The 27,722-nt window shown below is 36.0% G+C and overlaps 1 protein-coding gene across 4 annotated transcripts in view; it reads right to left on the reverse strand.

Moving 5' to 3' along the window:
- Window positions 1–27,722, reverse strand: part of RELN (reelin) — a 3,085,913-nt gene that overhangs the window by 471,806 nt on the left and 2,586,385 nt on the right. For all 4 annotated transcript variants that reach the window (XM_044088524.1, XM_044088525.1, XM_044088522.1 and 1 more), the window contains exon 42: window positions 13,979–14,202. In XM_044088524.1, the coding sequence (XP_043944459.1) occupies window positions 13,979–14,202 (224 nt within the window). The remainder of the gene's footprint in view (window positions 1–13,978; window positions 14,203–27,722) is intronic.

Consider the following 27,722-nt stretch of genomic DNA (forward strand, 5'->3'; position numbering starts at 1 on the left):
TTAGTTTTGCTTTCATTGTTGCATAATTATTACACCATATTAAATCTCTTTTTCTTCCCCATGTGCATATTTCTTCTTCAGATGTCTCCTGATCTTCCTGTTTCTCCTTACTTTGGGGACTCGTTCCATCATGCTGTGATGTAACCCATGTTAGACCTTCTATACCAAATCCTTCACTTCACAGGCACTTCATCACTTCAACTTCTATTTTTTTTACTAATCTATTTTAAATTTCATCTATGTGATATTTTTTTAATGTGAACTTTTCCATATCTGGATGCGTTTGCCTGTATTTCCCTTTAAATATCTTTGGGGCTGCCTTTTTTTGTATTGATTAATTTGGCTTTCAACTTTGCATAAATATTGCACCATATTAAATCTCTCTTTCATTCTCATGCCATATTTCTTTTTTATACTTTTCAAAAATCTCTAGGTTTGGTTGTTTACATTTTTGCACTTCCTCAGATGCTTCTTTTTCCAAACAGATCAAAGTTTCTTGGTTTATATAATTTTTTTGACAAATCTGTTGTATTAGTGAACACAAATTTTTATTTGAAACTTCTGACGTTTTTTCGTGTGGAAGTATTTTTCTTTCCACTAATTTCTCTTGCAATCTTTTTGTATATCTTGTGTCTGGAAATTCTGGGCTTTTTGCATAATAGTAACAATATATAATGTCTTTCTTTTCCTCAGTAGTTCACTCTATCATCTTTTTTTGTGATTTTTGTGGATTGCTACTTCCTTCTATAATGGGGAGGAGAGGCATCTTCCATTGTAGAAATGTTTCCATATTTTGAGTATTCTACACTGTCATTTCCAAGTCCTGGAACCATTTTTAATTTTTGACCTACTTCTGTCTATGATATATGCTATATAAAATACAGTCTATATAGCAATGCTGTCATAATATTCTGTATGGCTATTGTTATTGTCCTTAAGGATCTGCATACAAAATTTTACTCTTTCCTTATTTGTTGAATTTTCCCATGCCTCATCATCACCTTCCACTTTGAATTCTAACTTTCTAATCATTTTATGTATATGAGCCTTAATTGTGTAGCTATAAAATATCACTTAGAACAAGGTTGCTTAGGATTGTCTGATTCAATTGCAAGGATCAACTTATCCCACTTAATTCTCGCCCTCTTCTACTCCCTGATAAATTCTTTTAACTCTTTATTAATTATTGTCTGCAACTTCTCTGGTTGATAATATGGCTAACCTGTAAAAATTAAGGGGACTAAAACATTTTAACAGCTTGTATCTTACTATCGATATCCGCAAACAAGAGCTCTCTTCCCACATATCCTTAGCTAACATAACAGAAGCATTTTTAATCCATACTCCTAAATAATTAATCTTATTGTGTCACCATAAGTTTGTGTATTGCTGAACCAATTCATGCGCCAGTATATAATTTATGGCTATAGCCTTTGTTTTATCTTCATTAATTTTATATCCCAAAAATACATTAAACTGTCTCCTAATGTTCCACAATACTGAAATATACTTTTCTGGATTTATCAGGTACAAAATAATATTGTCTGCTAATAAAACCAACTTTTCTTGATTACCATACTAATTATATCCTCGAATTTCTGAGCCCCTTATTTTCTTTGACAATGGCTCTAAATATAAAGCAAATAATAAAGGGGAAAGAGGATCACCTATCTGGTTCTTCTGTTCAGAAACAACTTATCAGAGAGGAACCTGCCTCTGATCCTTATGTATCCTCCTAATTAACCATATTATTGTATCAGGAAATGCAAATGCTTCCCCTGCCCTACTCATAAAATCTCAGCTTACTCTAAGTGCTTTCTCTGCATCAAGACCCACCAACAACAGCAGTATTTTCTTATATTCTGCTTCCCTCTGGATCATCAATGTCCTGTTAATGTTGTCAAATGTGTGCCTCCCCTCCCGAAAACCACACTGATCCAAATCTATCAATTTTGGCAAATATTTTGATTTTCTTTTAGCGAGTATAGACATAAACACTTTATAATCATGTTTTAAAGTGGAAATTGGTCTATGTGAAACTGGGTCTGATGGATCGTTACCATTTTTAGGTATTACAGTCAAAACATTTTTCTTCTAAGTGTTTGTGCTTCCCCTCCTTTTAAAATGCTGTTAGAGAAAACCTTTCCGATCTTTATCACTTTTTAATCTCCTACCTTCTAGGCTTCCACAAGAATAACATCTCTTCCGGAAAACTTTCCTGTAGATTGATTATATATCACTGTTTTTATTTCATCTCCTCCTATCTTAACTGTTACCTTGGCATACTTAAGTCTTCCATAATTTTTTTCCATTTGTCCTCTTTCTTCATTTTTAAATTTCTCTGCTTTATATAAAGTCATAATATTTCTGAAATATCTGTAATACTGCTATAGGATCTCTGGTTATTTTTCTTGTTATAGGCTACCTAAGCTTGGTGAAAGCCCTTTCTACTTTCTGTTGTCTAAGTCATTGTGCTAAAAGGTTTTGTGTTCTGGGAGTTATTATTAAAAAAAAACAGTTGCTTAACAGCAATCTTTCTACACTCATGTATATTATAGGTTATATTATAGGTTCATAGGTGTGTACTAGGCTAATGTTCCTGGAGCCTTTAAAAGTCTAGCCCCATAGGATTACCCTGGCATTGTGCCACCTGACTTTAGTTCTCAGTCCCTCTGTCGAGTAGAGCCACTAGAGTGATCCCCAGGGTGAATTTTCTATTTCCCATCCACTCATCAAGATTTTTCTTGAAGAGGTCCAGTGAGATGCTCTGTTTGACATGTATGGGAAGTCCATTCCATAGCATAGGCAGTCTCTTGGTTATGAACCTGTCCCTCCAGCACATTCTGTTGATTGTGGTAATGAGGTTGAGGTCTCTGGACCATGTGGTGCAGAGGGATTGGGATTTCTTTAGATGTAGCATTTCTAACAGAGCTGGGTCAGACATGACTTTGTAAGTCAGGCAGAGATCGCCTCTAAGTAGGTGGTATGAGACAGAGAATAGTTGGAGTTTTTTGAGTCTGTCCATACAGGACAAGTGTTTAAGGCCTAGGATCCTCTTTGTAAGGTACTTTTGTGGCCCCTCTAGTTGTTGCAAGTGTCTAGTGAGGTACATGCCAAATAGGGCATTGTACTCGATGATTGGTCTAATGAGGGAAGAGTAGAAGGAGACAATGATCTCTTTCTTCCTGGATGCAAAACCCTTAGCAATGAGATATGCTACATAGAAGGACTTTCTGACCACAGTGGCCATGTGGTGGTCAAAAGAGAGGTTGCTGTCAACCTGTGTTCCCAGATCTCTTATAACGTCTTCTGTGTTCAGTGAACTAACATCGATGTGGTAATTCATGGGAACTGGGTTTTTCCAAAGGGGATGACAACACATTTTTTTGGCATTGAGCTTAAGGCCATGGTTCTGACACCAGTCGTTGGTCTCAGTGAGACCTTTCTGTAGGATGTCAACATCACTTGGGGAGTTAATAATGGCTCCCAACTTGCAATCATCTGTGAACTTTGTCAGCCAGAGTCCCTTTGTGTTGGCCTGGACCTCTGAGAAGTAGATACAAAACAGGAGAGGACCCAGGACCGATCCCTGTGGGACTCCACTAGTGACCGGTCGGCAGTCTGACTTGGAGTCAGCTACTTTCACACTGTGGGTTCTATCTGTGAGCCAGTTTGTAATCCACCTTGTCATATAAGGGTTGATGCCTAGCTTAGTGAGTTTTTCTATGATTCCTGAGTCAGGAATGGTGTCAAAGGCTTTGGCCAGATCAAGGTAGGCTGTATGAACCACCTTGCCTTCATCCACAGCTCTGGTGACTGACTCAAAGAAGTCGACCAAGTTGAGCAGGCATGATCTACACTTAAACTGTGTGGGATCCAGAGTTTGGAGATTCCCTATATCCTTGTTTATTAGGTCCATGATGATGCATTCCATAGCTTTGCATATCAGACTTGTCAGGCTAATGGGGCGATAGTTCCCAGGGTCTGTAGTAGCAATTCCTTTGTGGAGAGGGATGACTGTAGCAGTGTGCCATTCAGTAGGGACAAAGCCTGAGGTGAGGCTATGATTGAACAGGGCACACAGGTGAGGTGCCATTTCACTCTGTAGTTCATGTACAACACAGCCAGGGATTTTGTCATATCCCATGGAAGCTGTATTCTTGACATTGGACACTGCTGTTTTAATCTGTGCAGCAGTAATACTGGGTGCTTGGCAATCAACTGGTATTGTGATTGGTCCTTTGGGGGGAGGGGTAAAGTTGGCACTGAATCTGTTCGCCAGTATGTTGGCAATAACTGTTGGCACAGTATAGGAGGTACCATTGTGCAGTAGCTCAGAGCAAATCTGGGTATTGCCGTGGAGATTCTTTACATAACTATAGAAGGCCTTGTGGTTGTCTTTACTATCTGCTGCAATTCTGTTTTCATAGCTAGATTTAGAGGATTTGATGAGGGATCTCAACTTTTTGTTGAGTCTGGTAAGGGAGTTTTTCCAGTCTTGGGACTTCACCTTATTCAGCATCAGTTTCCTCCTTCTGTTTTAGAATTTGTTTATGGCAGGGGACCACCAGATTGGCTTCCTTTTTTTGGAGGAGCATCTTGGTTCTATTGGATATGGTGAGATCCATGCATTTGTGTACATGTTCGTACAGTGCATTGGTGTATGATTCAGCGGTCGTGCAACTATTCTCCATTTGCATGAGTGCAGTGAAGTTAGCCATCTCTGTTTTTAGGAGCCCAGAGTTAGCCTTGGAGAAATGTTTCATGGTGGTTACCTTTGCGGGAGGTGGGGGGTGGGAGGGATTTGGATTTCCAAGGTGATTAGTTTGAGGTCGGATCTAACCAGGGAGGAGTTGACTATTGGTGCTGAACAACGGTCACCCATGTTAGTAATGACCAGATTAAGGATGTTGCTACCTCTAGCGGGGGGTAAGAACGAGCTGGTCCAGGGCATTGGAATCAATGAATTCCAGGAAACATTGGGCAAGTGTATTGGTACATGAGTAGTTTTCCCAGTTAATGGAGTGGTAGTTGAAGTTGCCCTTATTTTCTTTTTAGCACTCTGCAGGTGTATTTCTTCTTGTGACATTCCCCTTATTCTGCAATACTTTTACTTTTGTCAGCCCCTTTAAATAATAATTCCTATTACTTCTTAACCATATCTATTTCTATCCCATTTTAAACTCTGTTTTCATTTTATCCCACTCACTAGCTATAACTTCTAAAGAAATTTCTATCTTCTTTGATAAATCCCAAATAATTTCCATTACCCATTCCTTAAATACCTCTCTTTTTAACAGGTTAGGTAGGAAAGCATCAGTGTCTTACTTTTAATTAATTACTCTGCATTTCTGTCTTAGTTTTTATTGCTGGATGATCTGAAATAGTTCTTGAATGTTGAGAAGTTTTTAATTAAATAAACATTTTCCTGTGAAATATAATTTCTATCTACTCTGGCCCAGTTATTGCACCTTGGGGAATAATATGTAAATTCTCTCCAAGTTCCTACTACTAAATTCATGCCTTCCATGCCTAATATTTTCACAACTTTCTTCAGAAATCTAAACTATTTTGCTATATGTTACCTTCTAGGTCATCTAGATACACCCACACTGTTGCAAATTGAGCTCCAGTTCCCACTGTTAAGTAATATTTCCTGATGAAAGCTGATTATTTCTCTGAAAAATTTTAAGCTCCATAATAGCTATTGAAAGAATATAAATACATGCCAGTGTAATCCTCCTCCTTTGCCAGTAGCCTCTTACTACCACAAATCTGTCATTACTATCTTTTTTCCTCTTCTATCACTATTGAGGCTTCTCTAGCAATTAATGTAATTGCTCCCCTTTTCCTTTGTCCCTGATATTATGATCAATATCCATCCGGAAATCCTTTCTTTACCAAATTCACAGGCTCATTTCTTTCCAATGTGTTTTCTGTAGCATTGCTATTTGCACTCTGCATTTCTTAATAGAGTTTAATACCATAACCCTTTTCTCTATACCTGTAAGGCCATTTATGTTTCAAAATTATATGGACAGTGTAGCTATTATTATAAGAAGTTATTGTTCCCACCTATTATGCATAACTGTTTTTCTGAATGTGTATTTCTAATTTGTGTGTTACATGCACACATTAATGTCTGGCAGGTTGATTTTGTTATACAGTTCTTTACTGTCATCCCCAATTGAACCTACATAATATTTTTCAAGACTTTGTTTTATTGAAAATCCTCAAACAAAAAAACGAAATACATTTCAGTACACCCCCATAGCTTAGTAACTTAGAACAAACACACAAAACTATGTATATATTCAAAACATAAAGTTTAACCATCCAGAAGGAACAATTGCCCCAAAATTCATGGTTGCACCTACAGGCATTACCTAACATGAAGTTAAGGTTAAATTAATTAATTAATTTACTGAAGTGCATGTTACAGCCTATGCTCCTACTTACACTGATTGCTGTCTGTTCTTTTGTTATTTCTATTCCCCTCCCAGATGTGAAAAACAGTTTGTATGTTTTCAGCAATCATTAACTATTAACCTTAATAAAAATGCATTGGCTATCTTTAAATAAATAAATGCACTGAAGTATTAAGGCTGTTTTTGTATTCACTTCCAATAATTTCAAACTTAATTTTTTACTCAACTGTTTGCCCTTGTACCTTTATGTTTTGCATTTCCCCCAGCAAACAATGCTCAGAACTCTCAAGATTAATTGTTTGCACTGGCAGATAGCTCGTCTCCATGGAAATATAGTCAGAAATGAGAAAAAAAGTAAAAAATAAACTCCTCTACAGATCTATGCAGGACTCTTTGCCAGATTCACTCAGAAAAAAATGCATACTTCTTAACTCTCACTAAACATTTGATAAAGGAAAAAAACAAGCTAATAACATAGTACTTTTCATGGCATTCATCATTTTGTCTTATTTTTCAAGTGTACTTGCTTAAAGAAAACATTTGTTTTCAGATTAAGCCAAGGACACTAATCTACATTTTCATCTATACAAAATTAAGAGAAAATGTCTCACCTGTACATAGAATATAATCAATGCATGTTTACACCCCACCCTCCAGCTCATTAGCCCAAATCAACAGCATATTAACATAAACTAGCTTTTGTGCCTTTCTTCTCTTTTTACATTGTAAAGCCTATCTTTATTAGCTTCCTTTAATACATTTATCTCATATAATAATCATTGAAAAGACTCACCCTCACCCCATATTTAAAATACTCGACTACATGCTACACAAAACTGTTTTACTATATAACATGCTTGTTTATATCATGAAATGTTTTATACAAATACTATTAACAGCAAGGATTATTTCCAGTCAGTGTTTTCACTTCACCTTTTCTTGTTAATTTTCTTTCAGGTTCTCTAAATTCTTTTTTGCTGGCACCCAGGTAGCATAATTGCTAGCTGTTATGTGCGCAGCCATCTTGAAAGTCCCAAGATGGTAAAGCTCTTTACTGCTATAACAGGTTTTGTGAAAATTATAGATATACAGGAGCTTGTGTTTGGATGTATCCATTCCATTTCATTTACTAACACGCCAGCAACTGCCTATGCAAGAACTATGTGACCTCAACATGCAGTGGGGGAATATCAATATTTGCTAAGACTCTATTATCTCCAGGAATATTTATTGTTACCTACAAACATAGCTTATCAAAATCTAAATTAATCTACACAAGATAATATACAACTTGATAGCCTGCTATAGATAATTTTCTAGGTTCCATGATGATTATGAAAAATCTCTAAATGTGCCTTGCTGAATTGCCTATAAAGCACAAAACTTTTAGAGATTTGTCATAGTCATTATGCTTGAAAATAATGTGAACAGCTTAGCTATTATGATAGAAGTTTTTGTTGCCACCTGTTATACATAAATATATTTAAATTATTTAGCTATTATTTGGAAGACATACACCAGTAATGTTAAGCATGTCCATTGCAATGGTTCCTTAACCTAATAAAAGAAAACTTCTGGAATAAACAGTCAACTTTCCTCCAGGGTCCGAGTTTGCTGGATCTTCTCCTAACAAACCACAGCTCCCATCTATACTCCACTTATTGTATTTACATCCCTGTTTAAATTTGATCTCAAAAAAGTGGTGGCCCTTTCTTTTAAAAAATGCAAACTCCTTAAAAGGTGCTTCTAAGTTTAATGACTTTAAAAAAGAAAACCACTTAAAACTCCATGATAAGCTTTCAAAACTCATTTGCATTACTTTCTGTCCTCCAAGCAATTAAATTTACCACTTATACCCCAGACTTTTATTCAGATTTACTAATACGTGTACAGCAACCAGTCCATAATAGGACTAAATACAATGATAGATTTAAAAATAAACTACCCATGTAAACAAATTCTACAGTAAAATAAAATCTATGAAATGCCTGCATAAAATTGCAGTCAGCCTACCTAAAGGACTTCATCAAGAAAATCAGGCTGCCTTAGTGGCCACATCGGGAGTTATATGGGATTTAGGTAGGGAACCAAGATTTTGTGTGTGTGTGTGTGTGTGTGTGTGTGTGTGTGTGTGTGTGTGTGTGTGTGTGTGTGTTTTGGATTATTCATGTGGCTTAATAGGAATTTCTGTAACTCTGATTGGCTGTGGGCAGGCTTGTTTACTGACGTGTGTGTGTTTGTGTGTGTGTGTGTGTGTGTGTGTGTGTGTGTGTGTGTGTGTGTGTGTGCGCCTGTCTGTGCCTTTTCCAATGTGATGCATGGGCCACTAGGGGAAACACTTCCACTGTTAGGTCTGACAGGGTTGGTAATAATTAGAGTGCAATTCAAAGACATGCTAATGAGCCAATAATGAGCTTTTCCTTGTTGTAGCCATAACTGTCTCTGAACTGCATTTTCTCATCTTTGTGATAGCTGACCTAGCTGGGTGGGCAACTATCAAGTGTGGTAACCTTTTTCTGAATTCCAGGGAATCTGTCTAAATAAGTTTCTCCTACTTCCTACTGTTCTGCAATCTCAATGCTAATATATTTAGAGCGGCAGGGATGGGGGTGCACTGTTTTTGTGTTTAGTTATGCTTTTTGATGGCTGTGGTCTGGAAGATTTTATATATAGTTATGTTTTTCAATAGTTGTGGTCAGCAATGTATTTATTTGGTGGAAAGTGTTCTGTCAAACCTTTCACTGTACTATTACAAATTTGTCATTTGTCCTTAAAAGTGTCTTCTCCAAAGCCAACTTCATGCTACTCAAGTCAAAAGTGACAAACTTCATGACACCCATGCAGACGGCAGCTGAATGTTTGTCTGCTGAATCATACACTAAGGCACTGTACGAGCACATCCACTCGTGCATGAATCTTGCCATCCCAAATAGAACCAAGATGCTCTCCTCCAAAAAAAGGAAGCCAATCTGGTAGTCCCCTGCCATAAACAAACTATACAACAGAAGAAAGAAACTGTTGCAGAAAAGAGGAAAATCCCAGGATGCAAAAAACTCCCTTGCCAGCCTCAGTAAGAAGCTGAGATCCCTCATAAAATCCTCCAAAGCTAGCTACGAAAATAAAATTGCCAAAGATTCCAAAGACAACCACAAGGCATTCTACAGTTATGTCAAGAATCTAAATGGCAATGCTCTGAGCTACAACAGAATGGCATTAAATATACTGATCCCAAGGATATTGCTAATATCCTGACAGATCAATTTAGTGCCAACTTCACCCCGTCTCACTCCCTAAAGGGCCCATCTCAATACCAAAAGATTGTCAAATTCCGTTAATCACAGCCACACAGGTAGAAACCGCACTCTTGAAGCTAAGAATACAGCATCCATGGGACCAGATGATATCCTGGGCTGTGTACTATATGAACAACAAAATAAACTGGCACCTCACCTAAGTGTCAGGTTTAATCATATCCTCACCTCAGGCTTTGTGCCCACTGAGTGGTGCACATCTACATTTATCCCACTCAACAAGGGGATCTACCTTGGACCCGGAAGCTACCATCCCATCTGATGAGCCTGATCTGCAAGGGCATGGAACGCATTATCATGGAACTTACAAACAAAGACATTGGCAACCTTCAAACACTGGACCCCACCCAGTTTGGGTTGGTGAAGGGACGATCTTGTCCACTGAACCTGATTGACTTCTTTGAATCAGCCTCCAGAGCTGTGGACGAGGGTAAGGCGGTCCACACAGCCTATCTGGACTTCACCAAGGCCTTCAACACCATCCCTCACTCTGGAATCATAGATAAATGTACTAAGCTGGGCATAAATCCCTATATCACTTGATGGGCTGCCAACTAGCTTACTAGCAGAACCCAAACTGTAAAAGTAGCCAACTCCAAATCCAGCTCCAGACAAGTGACAAGTGGAGTACCTCAGGGTCCAGTCCTGGGACCGCTCTTATTTGGCATCTACTTCTCTGAAGTACAGGCCAACACTAATGGACTCTGGCTAACAAAGTTCACAGATGACTGCAAACTGGGAGCCAATATTGAATCCCCAAATTATGTGGATATTCTACAAAAGGGCCTTACAAAAACAGATGCTTGGTGCCAGAGCCATGGGCTCAAGCTCAATGCCAAGAAATGTATAGTTATCCCCTTTGGGAAAAAACATGTAGCCATGAATTACCACATAGGTGGCAGTACACTAAACACCGCAAGTTTGATAAGAGACTTAGAGACACAGGTGGACAGTGGTCTCACCTTCGATAACCACATTGCCACAACAGTCAGGAAATCCTTCTGTGTGGCACACCTCATCACTCAGGGCTTTTCATCCAGAAAAAAGGAGGTTATTGTCCCACTGTACTCATCCCTCATTAGACCCATTATAGAGTGCAATGCCCCATTTGGTATGTACCTCACAAGACATCTCCAACAGCTGGAAAGGCCACAGAAATACCTCACTAAAAGAATCACTGGCCTAAAGCAGATGCCCTATACTGACTGTCTAAAAAAACTCCAGCTATGCTCTGTGGCATATCATCGACTCAGAGGCGATCTCTGCTTAACATACAAGGCAATGTCAAACCCTGAACTGTTGGACATGCTCCTCTTAAAGAAATCCCAATCTCTCAGAGCCACATGCTCCAGGGATCTAAACCTTGTCATCACAATGAACAAAACATGCTGGAGGGACAGGTTCCTGACCCAGAGACTCTCCATACTCTGGAATAGGCTGCCCATACATGTCAAGCAGAGTGCCTCCTTGGCCCTCTTCAAAAGGAACCTTGATGATTGGATGGGAGATAGGAAATTCACCCCGGGGATCATGTCAGTCACCCTGCTAGACAGGGATCCAGGGAAGTAAATATTGTGGGAAGAAATATCCAGGGAATTGTTATGGCTAAGCTTGTATAGGCCCTAGCGCTGATAATCTAGTACCAACCTATGAACCTATGAAAACCACACCCAGAGGCTCAAAAAATGTTTATTTCATCATGGTTTGGTATGCTATACATTTTGACACCACTCTGGGACTATTTACAGGTTTTTAAATATTTTTAAATGTAATTTCTGAATCTGACCACATAGGGTCTGTCAACTTGAAGTAATTCTTACTGTTTACTTTGACTCTAGGTATCCCACAATGCAGTGCTTGTCTATAAAAAATGACATCACCCAGGCCTCTTTCTTCCTAAAGTTCCTGTCACTGCATTGATTTTGCATGCATACACTGCTGTCTTTCAGTCAGCTAGTTTTAAGTAACATTTCAAGCCATTCAATGACTACTTAAAACACAAACAGTACAAATGCCACAGAACAGACTTTTCAAGTGCTTTTTACTGCTGCTTCTTTTTAGAATGGCTAAACTGCAGTCTTTTGTTAAGCCTGAATTGTACTATTTTGCCTCATCTCCCATCCCCCTTCACACCTAACTTCCCTTAGCTGTCAAAGTGCTAAGAGCAATTTGAGCTGTTACCTGCTGTGATTGACAGTTCACAGCAGGAGACATGACTCATGCACTGTTTCCTTGTTCTAGTCTTTACTTTCTGTATGGGTAGGGGAAGGACCAGGGAGCTGTGACATCACAGCATGGGTGGGTTTTTAGGATGGTCATGGTAATGTCAGTTTGGGGAGGGAATTGGCCAGAAAACTACCTGCATTCATTGACTTTGATGACATCAATGAATTGGAGACTGCAGCAAGCTTTTCCAGGGCAGAAAAAAAGTTTTTGAAGGTGAAACTACCACGGTACACTAAGGTACTGCTCTAGTGGACAGACACCATCAATTTAAAACATTTTAAATGCTGTTTTGTTGTTTATTCATAGCAGTGCCAATAAACAGGGAAAAAAAGGACACAGAAGTTGAGCATTTAATAATAGAATCCCATTGTTGTCTAATATGGCAGTTTGTTTGACTTCTGGTTTGACAGGTATGCTGATTCACTCTTTCCTGTCTCCTCTTTGTCTGATTACTTTATGCATTTTGTTGGGGGATGAAGCTGGTCCTGCATCCTGCACTTGGTTATTTATGTGTTCCATAGTGAGCCTGGATTGTGTGAACCGCCCCATCTAGCTGATAGAAATGCATTTCAAAGGTAAACATATACATAAATAGATGTAATGTTGAATTGCAGTCCCTCCGTTCTCCATGGTTTGTTTATGCATGTATGTATATAGTTGGACTATCTGGCAAACAAATGCAAATAAATAATTACATATATATCACATAAATTATAAATATTCTTATAAATTGTATATCCATCACCACTTCTGTATCACCACTATATGCACATAACCCCTCTAACCCCTCAAATCAATTACAGCCCATAGTCATTCTAAATACCTTAACCCCATTCATTAAAAATTAAAAAATAAGTTATATACACACTACATACAAAAACAAAATAAAACACTAAAACCTCATAAAAACAACTAGCTCTACATAGATCAAAATCTAAGATAATATGAAAAGTTAAACTAAATTAATACTAAACAAACAAACCTTAATCACAAATGGACAATTGGAAAACGTTATTACTGGCAAAATGTGCCTGAAATTAAAAACCAAAACAAAATAACATTAAACTAATTAAATTAAAAACACTTCACTACAAGGCACTACACTATACGTTTAGAAAATTTTAACATAAATCTAACTACCCTGCTAAACAAATTTGCAAAATTGCTGAAAACATAAAAAAACATTTACCTCAGAATTGTAATACAAAACCAGAGCTCATTCACAAAAATCTCTGGAACCTGCATAAAGCCCTGTTTAGCAGACAAACTACACAAATAGTGCATCTTACTGACAAGTTTTGGAAACAGTACTAATTGGAATATTTATGGTCTGTGTTGTATAATAAATTAAATACCTTGTTTTGCAGGATTAGGGAACTTGGTTTGTGACTGATGTTTTCCCACAGACCTGATGGTGGCCTCCTCTGATAACCTAAGAAAATATGTTTAAAACTGCTGAGGTAGTTTCCAACAGTCTTCTTGTATCATTAACCTATGACACTTACAATTATGGTACACAGTTTAAATAAGTCTCCAAATGTCCATGTGTCATAATATAAGACTATTTTTATACTGCAGCCGTGCCTAGTGCATGGATTCTGGAGTGATACTGAAGAGGATACAGCTCAGTGACAATTGACTGGTTGAATCCAATTCAGTTACAGTCAGATTACTGGAGCTTTTGAAAGTTTTGTTTCACTGTAGATTGTTTGAAAGCCTGTAGTTTTTCCTTTTTATGATGACTAACTTCAAACCTGAGACAGAGTTACAGTTCTGAAAACTCCATTCAACTTGCTAGCCTTGATCAAATGGGCTTCGACTAGTCAGTTACTTTTAAATAGCCAAATAACAAATGACATTATTTTTTCCATCTCTGTTTTCTCAAGCATTTACAATGTATGAGTGCTGAAGACAGGAAGACACACTCAGTCTTTCTGGAATTGTACTTTTTGTTTACTTACTTTACTATTCACAGTACAACCTGTAGAACAGCTAGTTAGAGGACATGATTACCTTCAAAGTCTTTCTTCAGGAAGTTAGGGTTTTTCTTAGTGCTGATTTTGCAGGTAGGTCCTGAGTAGCCACGATCACAAAGACACTTGGTTCCATTGATGCAGCTACCATGTCCATTACACATGTCCTCACACTGTGGCCCAATGTAGACATTATCAATTGCCCAAGTTACTGGCTGAGAACCTGTGTGGTAGAATCCTTGGTACCAGCGAAACCTTACAGAGCTAGAAAAAATGTAAACAAAATAATAGCAAGTAACCAATACTTTACAGCAGAGCAGAAATCTGCAATGACCTAGAGAAGTCCTAGGTTATACCTTTTATGTGACAGAACTATGCTAGGCTCAGGCTTTACCCTCATCTGATTCACATATGCAAGTTCAGATGCAGCACTATTCTGGAATGAAGACAGCATGCCTTGAAGTTTTTCAGCAAGGCACTGTAGATGCTATGTGCCTTTTCTTAAATGCATGAGGATTCCAGTAGTGTATACTAAATAAAATAAAAAAGCAATGCTCCCAGTGTACACAAGGGACATTATTGACAATTATTGAAGTGCTTTCATCCCCTAGTGATGGACTTCATCAGAAAAACTTTACCAACCATTAAAAACATTTAAATATACCCAATTGCTTGTCAAATGACATAATCATTCAATTAAAACAATTCCTATTTTTAAAAACACACACTTCCATTATTTTAAAATACATGTATATTAGTGCTCTGTAAAAAAGAATAAAATAATCAATTAATTAAGCAAAACAATTAAATATTTCTCTATGAATATTATTCAGTGTAATACTTTATTTTTGATAAGCTTTTAATTGTAACAAACTAGTAATAGCTATTGAGTCATTGAGGCCAGGTGGTGCAGCATCAGTCAATTTTGTCTGCCACCACAACTCCCTCTGTTCCAATAACAATTTCCATGGGCCTCCCCTTGGGTTATGTTCAATGTTTTCCAATATAAAACAATAAAACAATATGAGAAAAATAGTAACTATAATGTATTTATATAATACATCTGTATTTCTTTTATTCTTTAACTCATACATGTTCATAAATTTTCTCTTTCAATTTATGCTCCATTTTTCCTACTTAGAATGCTGGGTATTCTTGACAGACCACTAAATATTCAACTTATTACAATTACAATTAAACTTCCCTGAGATGTTATAGTCTGTTATACAACTGATACTGATTGATTGATGTATATATATTTACAATAGCTGCAACAGTCACACGTTGACATTGTATGCTGAATGTTATGCTTGAATATTTTGTAAAATATTTTAAAAAAAATTACCCCAATTATAAATAATTTTGGGTCTATAACTCATTTTGTTCACTATATCAAAATTAACATTAATTAGTTGCCAGTTTTATTCATGACACTGTTTATACATATACTATCCAAGGAGTTAGTAGTAACAAAGGAAATATAAATCTTTGCTGATCTTAATTTATCATTATTGCTACTAATAATATTAATACTCTGAAGTATTCCTATCATCTGTAAAAATCATCTCATAATTATTTGTCTGTCACTAACTCTAATGGACAGCAATAGAATATAAATACCTTTTTTCCTTTTTGTATTAACTTCATCCATAATAGAATTAATTAAAGTTACAGGGTAGCCTCTGTTAAGAAACATATATCTTAGAAGTTGGCATTCTTTTATAAAATCATGATAGAATGATACCATCCTAGCTGCCCTCACCATCTGTCCTTTAATAACAGCTGTTTTTTGATGTAAAGGATGACACCTAGTAAAATGCAAAAAAGAATTAGAGTACATGGGCTTTCTGTAAATTTGAAAAGTTAAACTGGGTTAATGGTCACAATTATTTGCAGGAGTGAACAGCCTTCCTTAAACATCACTGGAAGATAATTCTGGCTGTAGTATTCAAAATTTAGATTGATGGTTCCAGAAGCAGATGAATTTTACATTTCCAGCACAATGGTCAATGAATTCTCTGGTTAAGCAATTATGTGAATATCAGAAGTAACTGTTAAAGTTTTGGAAATTACAACTTGAGAATATTTTTAGAGTATGTTAAGCAAAAAGGGTGTCGAAAGGGCTTCATTCACAGAAATTTCCTCGAGGTCTGGTAAAACACTCAGTTTTACATCATGAGTTATTACAATTGTTTGACCAACATGGATAATGAACTAATGGAGCTATTTATTAGATGTAATCAAAAACAAATGAATTTACTGAATGCTGAAATTACAGCATTGGATAAGTCTATTACTCAAGACCTATTGTATGGTGAATACAGGACTCAACATTTACACATTTTTAAGCAGGTAGACCATGTATATGATAGTATTATACAGAGGAAAATGAAGAAATTTGAGTGAGATTGAGTGGATTACATTCAATGTAAAGCATATTCGGTACCTCCCAATTTGAATAGTAGTTCTAACTTCAGTGGGCCTGATAGAGTGGTAGGGTGAAAGATGAATAATTATCATATGGAAGAGGACAATGAGAACAGGTTTCCCCTTTGGAATATCCCCCCTTCAGAGCTTGGACCAATCGATGAACAAAAGGAACAATTATCAACCAATGGGAGTGTCAAAAGCAACCCTGTGGTCAGTTTCCTCACCTTTTCAGAAGAATACAAATCCCAGGAGACAGAATCAGCACTATCAACAGAGAATAGAGAGGTGACATTTTTTAGATAACATTCTTAGACATGAATCTTTTGCTAATGTGAAACCATGTGACATTATATTGAATGGTTCCTGGGATTTCAGTTTATAATTTCAGCTCTTATGACATAAAACAGGCACATTCTGATTTATTGTGTAAATCTTTTACTTTTGTACCAATAAAATGAACTGAAATTACTAAAATACTTACTGAACTAAAAATGTATGTTAGAAAATTTAATTTAAAAATTATTTTTGGTATTAACCTGTTCCATTATGATTTTATAAATGATTTACAAATACCAAGCACATGTAACCCACCCACTTCATCCAATATCACAGACCTTTCAGCAAATGTCTTAAACTAATATTCAATATGTGTTACAACATCCGTCAATATTTAAATGGTATAACTTGACATCTACACAAAAGAAAATTGTAGCTGACATCTGCTCATATGGCAAATTAAGGATTATGAAACAGATAAGGGGGGAATGCTAGTTATAATGGATACCCTTGATTACATACAGCAAATGTATAATATACTATTTAATGATACATATAGCGAAACATCATTAAATGAAATACATCTTTCATATCAGAAAACTGAGGTTTTGTTACATGATATGGTCATGCAAGGGCAGATTAACCCTGAAGATTATAGGCATCTGTGTATTGAGAAACCTTTAATCCTTACAATATTTGGGGTAGGCAAAATACATAAAAACGTGCATGATCCTCCACTCAGACCTATTGTGTTTACTTGTACCTCACAAACTTATTTCATTGTGCATTATCTTGACCACTATCTTAAAAAAGGAGTGCAGCAGCTTGAACATTTATGTAAAGATTCATGGGACTTCCTAATTAAATGTAACCAAATATACAACATAGATAAAATAATATTTTTAAAAATAGATGTAAAAGACTTATTTTTAGTTATTCCTCATTGAGGAAAGTTTGAGTTGGTTCTCTGATTTTTTAACATACAACATGGAACTATGTCGAAGTAAAATAAACACTTATGTTAAGTTAATGGAAATAGTACTTAATAATTATATTTATTTTGGGCGGCCACGGTGGTGCAGTGGTTAGCATTGCCGCCTCACAGCAAGAGGTTCTCCGGTTCGATCCTTGGCTGGGGTGCCTTCTGTGCGGAGTCTGCATGTCCTCCCTGTGGTCGCGTGGGTTTCCTCCGGGTGCTCCGGTTTCCTCCCACATCCCAAAGACATGCTGCAGGTGGATTGGATACTCTAAATTGGCCCTAGGTGTGCGTGTGAGTGTGCCTTCTGTGGAAGGTTGGGTGCCGGGCTGGCAACTCGACACCATAAAACTCCACTGCCAATCAATGTGCGGACAAGGTGATCCGCTGTGGCGACCCCTAACCGGGAAAAAGCCGAAAGAAAAAGAAGAAGAAGAATTATATTTATTTTGAGGCCCAATAGTTTCATCAGCAGAAAGGCATTGCCATGGGGGCTACTTGTGATCTACTTTATGCAAACATCATTATGATAGAATGGGAAAAGAAATATCTATTAAATAGTAAAAATATACCATCATGGTGTCTGTATACATGATACCTTGATGATATTTTTATAATGTGGATTGATAATAGGGAAGGCATCTCAAAGGTCATTGAATACATTAATCAGACTAACTTTTTAAATTCACTTATAATGTGGAAGAACATTCTATTCCATATTTAGATGTATTGATTAGAAAGGATTATATTAGAAATAGTTTCACTTCTCAAATTTAGAGAAAGCCCACATACCCTAATTCCATTTTGCATTTTACTAGCTGTCATTTTTTACATCAAAAAGAACTGTTATTAAAGGACAGATGGTGAGGACAGCTAGGATGGTATTGTTCTACCATGATTTTATAAAAGAATGCCAACTGCTAAGAGATATGTTTCTTAGAAGAGGCTACCCTTTAACACTAATTTTATTATGAATGAAGATAATACAAAAAGGAAAAAGGTATTTATATTCCATTGCTGTCCAACAGAGTTAGTGACAGAAAAATAATCCATTATGAGACATTTCTAAGAGATGATAGGAATACTTCAGAGAGTATTAATATGATTGGTCATAAGAATGATAAATTAACAACAAGAAAGCATTTTGATATTTAAGCAACATCATGAATAAAAATTGGCAACTAATTAATTTTAATTTTGATATGGTAAACAAAGTAGGTGAGAGACCCCAAATGATTTATAATTGGGGGAAAAGTTTTAAAATTATTTTACAAAATACTGTAGCTAATAATAGCAACATTTCTCATACAATGTCAAAATGTGGCTGTCGCAGTTATGGTAAATATATATATACATCGATATCAGCTGCATAACAGACTATAAAAACCTCAGGGAAGTTTAATTGTAATAGACAAGGACTTGTATATTTAACAGTCTGTCAAGAATTCCCAACATTCTATGTAGGAAAAATGGAATGTAATTTAAAAGAGAAAATTTATGAACATGTGTATGATATAAAGAATAAAAGAAGTACAAATGTATTATATAAACACATTAGTTACTATTTTTCTCATCATTTTTTTATTTTCTATCTTGGAAAAAGTTTAATATAACCCATAGGGAGGCCCTTGGAAATTATTATTGGAACAGAGGGAGTTGTGGTGGCAGAAGAAACTGAATGCCACTATATCACCTCGATAGGTATCACTAGTTTGTTAAAATTAAAAACTTATCAAAGATAAAATATTATATTGAATAGTTTTCATAGAGACATATTTAATTGTTTTGGTTAATTAACATCATTTTGTTGGTTTTTAAGGAACATTAATATACATGTATTTTAAAATAATCGAAGTGTGTGTTTTCAAAAATAGGAATTGTTTTCATTGGAAGATTATGTCATGTGACAATCAATTAGGCCTATTTAAATGTTTTTTAATAGCCAGTAAAGTTTTTCTCATGAAGTCCATTAACAGAGGACGAAAGTGCTTAAATAATTATCACTAAAGTCACTGGTGCATGCTGGCACTGCTGCTTTTGTTGTTTTATTTTGTATTCAGTTTTTGGAATTTGCTTGTTTGAGGATTTCAGTAGTGTGTTGGACACATCTACTCCATTATAAAAAACTTAATTTAGAGCTACTTCTCCAAAACAAAACAAAAACAGAGAATGGATACCACTGTACCTAACATTAGTGTCTTTTACATAACAAAGAACAATCCAATACATCCTGATAAAAGTCATTGCTTTGGTTAAAAATCATAGACTGGTACATTTGAACTTTATTGTTTCATTACTACAACTGCTTAATGCAACTAAAATTCTATTATTTTTGTGTGTGACGTACTTAGTGTCTATGTATGAACAAAGACAGATATAGTTCTATTGGGATGCTCATGAAACATTATCCTGGTAAGGGGCTGGCATAGCAACACATCACCTTTAATTAACAATGTAAGTGTTTGGCTTCACTTTTACATACACAACTTCTTAAGTTACAAGAAAATATGTGTTATCTTTTTTCCTCATGTACAGAACTTTATAAATACAATGTTGTATGACTTCCACAAGCTAGAATAATTTTCTTTAAACATTTTCATCATCCATTTATAGGATGCCTAGATAAAGTGCCAGCACAATTTCATGCATCATAATGATTAGATACATGCAGCTCAAAAAGGGTTTTCCACTTTTACAGCAAAAAAAAAAAGAGAGAAAGAAAGAAAGAAACAGATGGACTTAAGATGGAATTACATGTGTTTAATGTCAGTTTGAGACATACCATGTAATTTTGAAGCCAATTTCTGGGTAAAATAAATGCAGTGTGGGTCAGAAATCATATTCAGCACAACGTAATATTTAAAATCACTTTTCAGATGTGAATAATATTGCTGATTCAAGTTTCTTCAGTTCAGTAATGGACACTATAGAATGATTATTACAGGCAAACAAACCTGCAATTAAGTGAATGACATATTTGATACTAAAAAGATATGTGAATCAGTCTGTACCACAGCTTTATGACAGACTTCAAGATTATAACATATTCCTGTGAGTCACATGCTTGTAGAATTAAGTTCCCAAATGCCTGAAAGTAGCTTTAAATACAATACAGGTTGTACAGTTTGGTACTTAACACCTATTATACTGTCAATGACTAAAAGTTTGGTTTTACTCATATCATGTAGATATCCATGTAGAACTTTAACATCTGTCTCTTTTCTGCAAAAGAAGACCATATTTTTAATTTCTGGGAATTGTTCCTGAAAGAATTTTGGACTGGATTAGGCTTGGGAATTCCACTGGGTATAGCATCTAGCATATGGTGCTATACTTTGTCAAACAATGCATTCTGCTTGCATGCACTGTACTATTTCTGGGCATCCTTCTGGGCTTTTGTTTTCATGCTCCAGGAGTTATTTTATTGGGCAAGTTTTTCCACTCTAGACTTTCAAGTAGCCTTGACATCTTAAAGAATCATGCTTCCTTCGTCTTACTCACACTGTATTTCCACTACATAAAGATGCTTCAACAATAACTGAATCTTCTAGGTGTTTGTATCAAACTCACAAAATGGCACAACCCCTAACACCTGTAGAGAGTACAGCAAAGATAGCTAGCATGTCACTGCAATAATGATTGAAACAGCTTCGAATTTAAAAGAGATGGAACCAGAAGGCAGAAAAAGTAGTAGTCATACAAAAAAACTAATCTAGGAAATACCATCAACACCAATTCTAGTCTTAGGGACTGAGAAAAGCCAGACAAAATGGATGAAACAGTAAAACGGCACGATTAGTACAATACTGTAAGGCAGGAAATGCACCAGACGAGTTTCTGTGTATGACATGCAGAAGCAAATATAAGTAAACACCAAGACATTACACAAAACTACTGACATTTTGTTGGTCATTATGAATACAAGTATGCCTTCAAAAGACTAGGTCAGGAAAGTGTGTCAAACTGTAGAACAGCTTCTTTTTCAATACAAACCACAGAAAAATGAAAAGGGCAATCACTCTTGTAACAAAAAAAAACTAAAACAAGTTTCATACAGGAAATAAATCCCGGTATATTCTTTTCCCATTAAGGTGCATCATGCATATTTTCTGGTACAACAGCTAAACATGTTGGAGGACTTGAGGAATGCAACCTTATCGTTCATGAAATAACTGTATATAAATTATCTAGTCATTTTATGCTTAGTATGTAGAGATAAGTTAATTGAAAACTGCTAAAGACATATACAGTAGTCTAAGCTAGCTGGGTTATAACCAGCTAAGGCTATAACAACCAACCAGCTTCCAATCCTTCATGCACCTTCCAAGCACCCAAACTGTTAGTCAGCTTGAGCTGAGCTGACTAAAAAGTTAGGTTTAGGCACCAAGTGCTTCAGAACTTTCATGCCAAGAGACACAAGAGAGGCTTAAGCCCTGACATGGAAAATGCTAGCAAAATAAAATAAAATAAAATAAAGGCCAACATCTTGGCATAAAAGGCATACAAAAATATGGGGGATGGAGGTAGGGAGTAGCTACTGCAGCAACATCAACTGTAATGGTAAATGTACTCATACAACTGTATTATATTCATTATTATTATGATCACTGCTGCAGTAGCCTAAGCTATAGGGCTGGATTACCATAGCTTAGACTGATTGGGAGGAGGAAAGATGAGGGTCCAGGAGCCCCTTGGGAATGGTCCTAGCAAAGCCTGTCCTAGATTTAGAGAAGGAATCTAAATTATAGTGCCAACTTGCTGCTTCTGGAACACTTCTTGAATCCACTCTTTTCCAAAAAGGAATGTTAGATGAGCCTTGCCCCTGCCTGGAATTGTTTTGTTGTGGTGGTTATAACAAAAGTTAATAACATGACACAACCATTTGGAAATGGTCAGTTTTGACACAGTCATTTTTATTATCTTTTCAAGAAATTAACAACTGATCAGAGTTCCTGAAAGACTTTGCTCTGGCAAGATAAACTTCTGGAAAGGATACAAGGAGATAGCTAGCTTGGCTTAAGGTAAACTCGGATATCACTTTAGGCATAAATGTAGGATTAGTTCATTAGCAAATCTTACCTTTGTGGAAAATGAGAGAAGGTTGATCCACTATAAAAACATGCAACTCAGGTCAGACGAATTATTAACATTGTTTTCCTGTTAATAACCCCTAGACAGCCTGATGAGCTGGTTCAAATGGTGTAAGAGTGAATCTTTCTAACACAAATCAAGGAGAAACCTCCTATTTTCTAGGAGGTTTTGCATGCAACATGTCTTTCGAAAGCATTTTTCCATGAGTCTGTATTGAAAGAGGGGGACCCATGGCTAGACATGCTGAAATGGCTGACAAGTTAACTTTGATTGAGGAGTAATACAGGCCAGAAGATATCAATTGACAATGTAGAATCAGAGAAAAACTAGCCATGAATGGGTGCTGGTTCTTTTCTTGGCACCAACTGGAAAACCTTTTCCATTTGCTAACATATGATATTCTAGAAGTTTCTTTTCTTGTCACCTTTAATACTTGCTTCACTTCCTCAGAAAACAGGTGCCTAAAATGCATTAAAATATTATCATCCACGCAAATAGTTGTTGTTTGGGATCAGGCTGTATCAAACACTCTTTTTCTTGTGTGAGTAGATCCAGTCTGCGAGATAGTTTATGGTAACTACCTGCAGCCATTTCCAAAAGAAGGAAGAACTATTGTTGCCTGAGCCAGACAGGAGTCACCACAATGATCTCTCAGAAGTCCTTCTGAATATTCAGAATGACCCTGGATGATGGTGAAAAGGGTGGAAAAGCCGACAGGAGTAATCCAGGTAATTGAAAACAAAAAGCATCTGTCTTCCAGGCCAGCCAAGAATGGAGAATTTTGCTGATTATGCAAGGGGAGGCAAAAGGTTCATTTTGAAGTATTCCCCCCAAGTTGGATTAATTTCTGGGAGACCCTCTGATTTAATTTCCATTCATAAGGGTGTCTGTTTGTTTTGCTCAGTTTGTCTGCCATACATTTTTTCTCTGTAGATATCTGTAGAGTGAGATGGTGCTAAAAAACAATATCCTACGGCTAGTCTGTACAGAGGGTAAAATCTGCTTTCTCCTTCCTTATTTATGTACCACATCACTGTGGTATTGTCTGTAAACATTTGAAGATGTCCTGAGGGGCAATAGATAATTGACCGAGTTGAGATCATTGAGGGAATTGAGAACTTAGCTCAAGCTGACTAATGGCTTGGGTATGTGAAAGATGCCTTGAAAGATTTTGAAGTAGGCCAGTTGTTATATCCTTGGCAGGATATAACTCATATAGTTAAGGCTACTGCAGCAGTGATCAATATGATAAATATTCACAGATACCAGAATAATGACTGTTATGCCCATTAACTTACCCAATATTCTTGCATATAACTATTCCCCACTGTAAGATTCTCCAGTCCACTATAAATAATTGCACGATCACTTTGTAATTATTCAACCCCAAAATATCTGCACTCCCAGAGTTACAAAACACAGAAAAAGTTTTTTTGAGGAGGCCCCAGCATCCTCCAAGGTGGTGGAAGTCCACACACCCTGAACTCTCTGCCCCCATCTCCATACCTCTCAACCTGTTAGTGCAAGAAATCCGGACAAAGCCCAACAAAATGGGGGAACAAAGGCCCAAAAACAGGGACATATTTTAAATATTGCTCTTATAAACTTAGAAAGCTGCTAGAGTAACAGGGTTTGTTCTAACATATAAATAATAAACCGGCTCAGCTCCCCAGACACTGCAAAATTTAATAGACCAAAAGAGCGAAAAAACACATAATAATTCTATACATATGAAAAAATAACTTAGCACTTTCACCCACATACATAGTCAGGCATCATCAGAGTAAAAGAGCCCTTCATCTTTGTTGCATTTAAAGCTATTAGTTACAGACACACCCCTCTAGGCAACCAACCTCAAACAAAAAGCAATTTATAAATTAATGTCACAGTAAAACATCACTCCTATGCTTGTTGGTAAGCACAGTTACTTATAACTAGAAAAAACATTGTTCAACTTAAAACACAAACATTTTAAAAAAATCTATATATAAACATGTTTGTATAAAAGTAGTAAAATAAAAATGAATAAATAAAAAATGAAAAATAATAATATAATGCTTAACATTCTTCAAATAAATGTAGATTATGTGTTTTTTCGCTCTTTTGGTCTATTAAAGTTTGCAGTGTCTGGGGAGCTGAGCCGGTTTATTATTTACAAGTTTCTGGTATTACATTGTGTCGGCTGGTAGTTTTTTGTTCTAACATATATTTTCTGAATGATGTGAAGTCAGAAACTCAAATGTATGTCATTATTTAGTGACTTCAGTCCTCAGGTCATCCCAGTGATTTGTCAAAAAAACACAAATTTTAGGAGGAACAGACCAATAATATGAGCCAAAAATCTGGACATTCTGTGAAAATCTGGATAGTTTAGAGGTATGTCCATTTCTCTATATATATATATCTATAACTAGATAGACATAAATATAGATATATATCTATATGGTCCCCTTTAGAAGGTCGAACGGCTGAAATCTCAAAATGCATATGGCCGAAGCCATATGCTCGAATCTCAGAAGCTTGAATTGTAAGTCACATTGGTCAAAAAAAGAATTAAATTCAGACTTAATATGCTCCGATAGCTCAATCCCCATGGGATATTTAAAAAACCTAAGTCCCATAGGGACAATTTTCAGTTCCATACATCTAGTGAGGTAGGTGTTGTCTAACTTCACTACTAATTAGGTTATAACTATTACAACAAAGCCAATAGTAGAAATAACCAGGATAATCTTATAAAAGCTGGTACAACACATGGTAGAGCTTGTGTTTTAGAATATGGTCCACACATTGGGAAAATAAAGAAAATTATGGTCAACAATTGGAACATTATTTTGGTAGATCAGGATATTGCCAATATTTTGGGGACCCAACCGCTGTTTGCGAACAAAATGGGACGTAACTTAAAGAGCTACCTCGAGAGAGGTTTTTCATTAAATGTTCCTATTCATATGTTTACTAAAAAATGCGGAAGTTGTAAGCAATGTTATGCTATTCTACAGGAAGGGGGGATTATATTAGAAAACCTGAATAGGACTAATATTAGATTCCAACAAGGTAATTGTAACACTAAATTGATTATATACTTAGCCAAATGTACTGTCTGTCCAGAATTTTACATTGGAAAGACAGAAAGAAAATTCAATAAACAAATTTACGCACATTTATAAAGCATTAAGACCAAGGACGACAAGAAATGCCCCATACAGGCATATTAAAAAGTGTGGGGATAGACATAATTTTAAATTTACCATACTGGACAGCATTCATATTGACCCCAGAGGGGGTGATTACAAAGGAATGCTATCCTATAAAGAAATATGGTGGCAACTCTACACTGATGCTTCCACAACACCACGGCTAAATGATTATATAACGATCAAGCCTTTTTTGAATATAGGTTGATTAGTATATTATTGACACGTTTCATTGTCAAATAACTCAGTTATTTTATTTTGTATAGGGATGAATTAAAAAGCTTTATTAAGTAATTTTAATACAGTGAACAAGTAATGTTACACTTACAGTATTCAAATTTATTTACATGTTTTATGATTATAAGACTTACTATGCATGTTACAGTTCTGTAATGGTCAATAAGTTGTTGTTGTAAGGTTTAGTAGGAAGGTTTTTAGCTAGATGTATGTTCTTTTAAATTTAGCGCTTTTGGCGCCAACAAGTTTATTTAAACGCCAACAGTTTTACGTACATTGTTCTGATGAAGCTTGCTTTGATGCAAGTGAAAGTGCTTAACCAGTTGGAACATTTTTACAATAAATCTTTGTTATTTTACAAGTTTTCGAGGAGATTCCATTTATTCATTGTGGCTCACTTCATTGCATTTTGGTGTTTCATGACGCTGAGGATAAAGCGTTCTATTTTTGTTGTATTCTCGTTTGTCTACAGAACGCTTTTGTGGTTTCGAGTTCGGGAAGTTTGTTTAGAAAGAAAACTACATAACACAGCATTCAATAACCCTTAGCTATTTTTTTTCATTTACTATATGGGAAATACATACCTTCTCCATTTCATAGTGCCAGCAAGAAGTTGTTCTGGTAAAAATGTGGAAATGTATCAAAATAAATAATTTTTTTTTAAAGGAGAGTTTACCTACAAGTAGTTGAAGCATATTTTTTGGCTCACCTTTTTTTCCAAAACATAAATTCCAAAAAGTAGTGAGTTGAAAAATCTAAAAATGCAAGATTTATTTCTTTTCTTTTCTTTTTTTTTTACAGGGGTGGTTCCTGCACTTTCGATCTGGGGGTGGTTTGCCCTCCCACAGCCCCTTAAATTATATATACCAACTCCCTGGTTGCACCATAGTGAAGAAAAAGGCAAAAACCTTTCCTAGGATTACAACAGTTCAAACTCCTACATGAAAATGCCCTCTATCCTTTAACCTCAGTACTAATAAACCATACCCTTAGGCCCGAAAACACAAATTTCACACTCCTAGCTACATATCTCAAACCATGCATTCCCAGTTCCTAGGCCCAAACTGTGAGAGTCTCTTTTACAGAAATTAAAGACTCATTCTCTTATTCCAAGTTCCATTTTTTAATAAAATCACATTTAGTTAATCAAGCAAAATACACCCGTTACCCCTCAGATCATATTACTTGTCTAGTTCAACTCTTCTCCACTCTATCTCAGCCACTAAGATCCCTTGTTCTTTTTTACAAATCCAATGTTATTCCATTTCTCAAACATTTTGAAAGTATTGTATGTATTGTAAATTAATACATTGGATTTATTATTTATCCAAAGCATTACTCTGCCATTGCACTGTTTTATTGACACTTATGTATTATTGTACGCTTGTCTAGTTTGCATGTCTGGTCAGTTTTTCACCATAGGCTGAGACTAAAGTTGGCTAGATTTGATCAGTGCTCTATCACAGTAGAAAAAATTCAAATAAATACATAAAAACACATTACTAGCTTTCACCCTTCAATACATCATGCAAAACACTGCAACATTAAATTTTCAAACTGTGTTCATGCAAAGAATC

Source organism: Protopterus annectens, chromosome 11.part0 (assembly GCF_019279795.1).
Source record: "Protopterus annectens isolate FY-2018-M chromosome 11.part0, PAN1.0, whole genome shotgun sequence".
Lineage (NCBI taxonomy): Eukaryota > Metazoa > Chordata > Ceratodontiformes > Protopteridae > Protopterus > Protopterus annectens.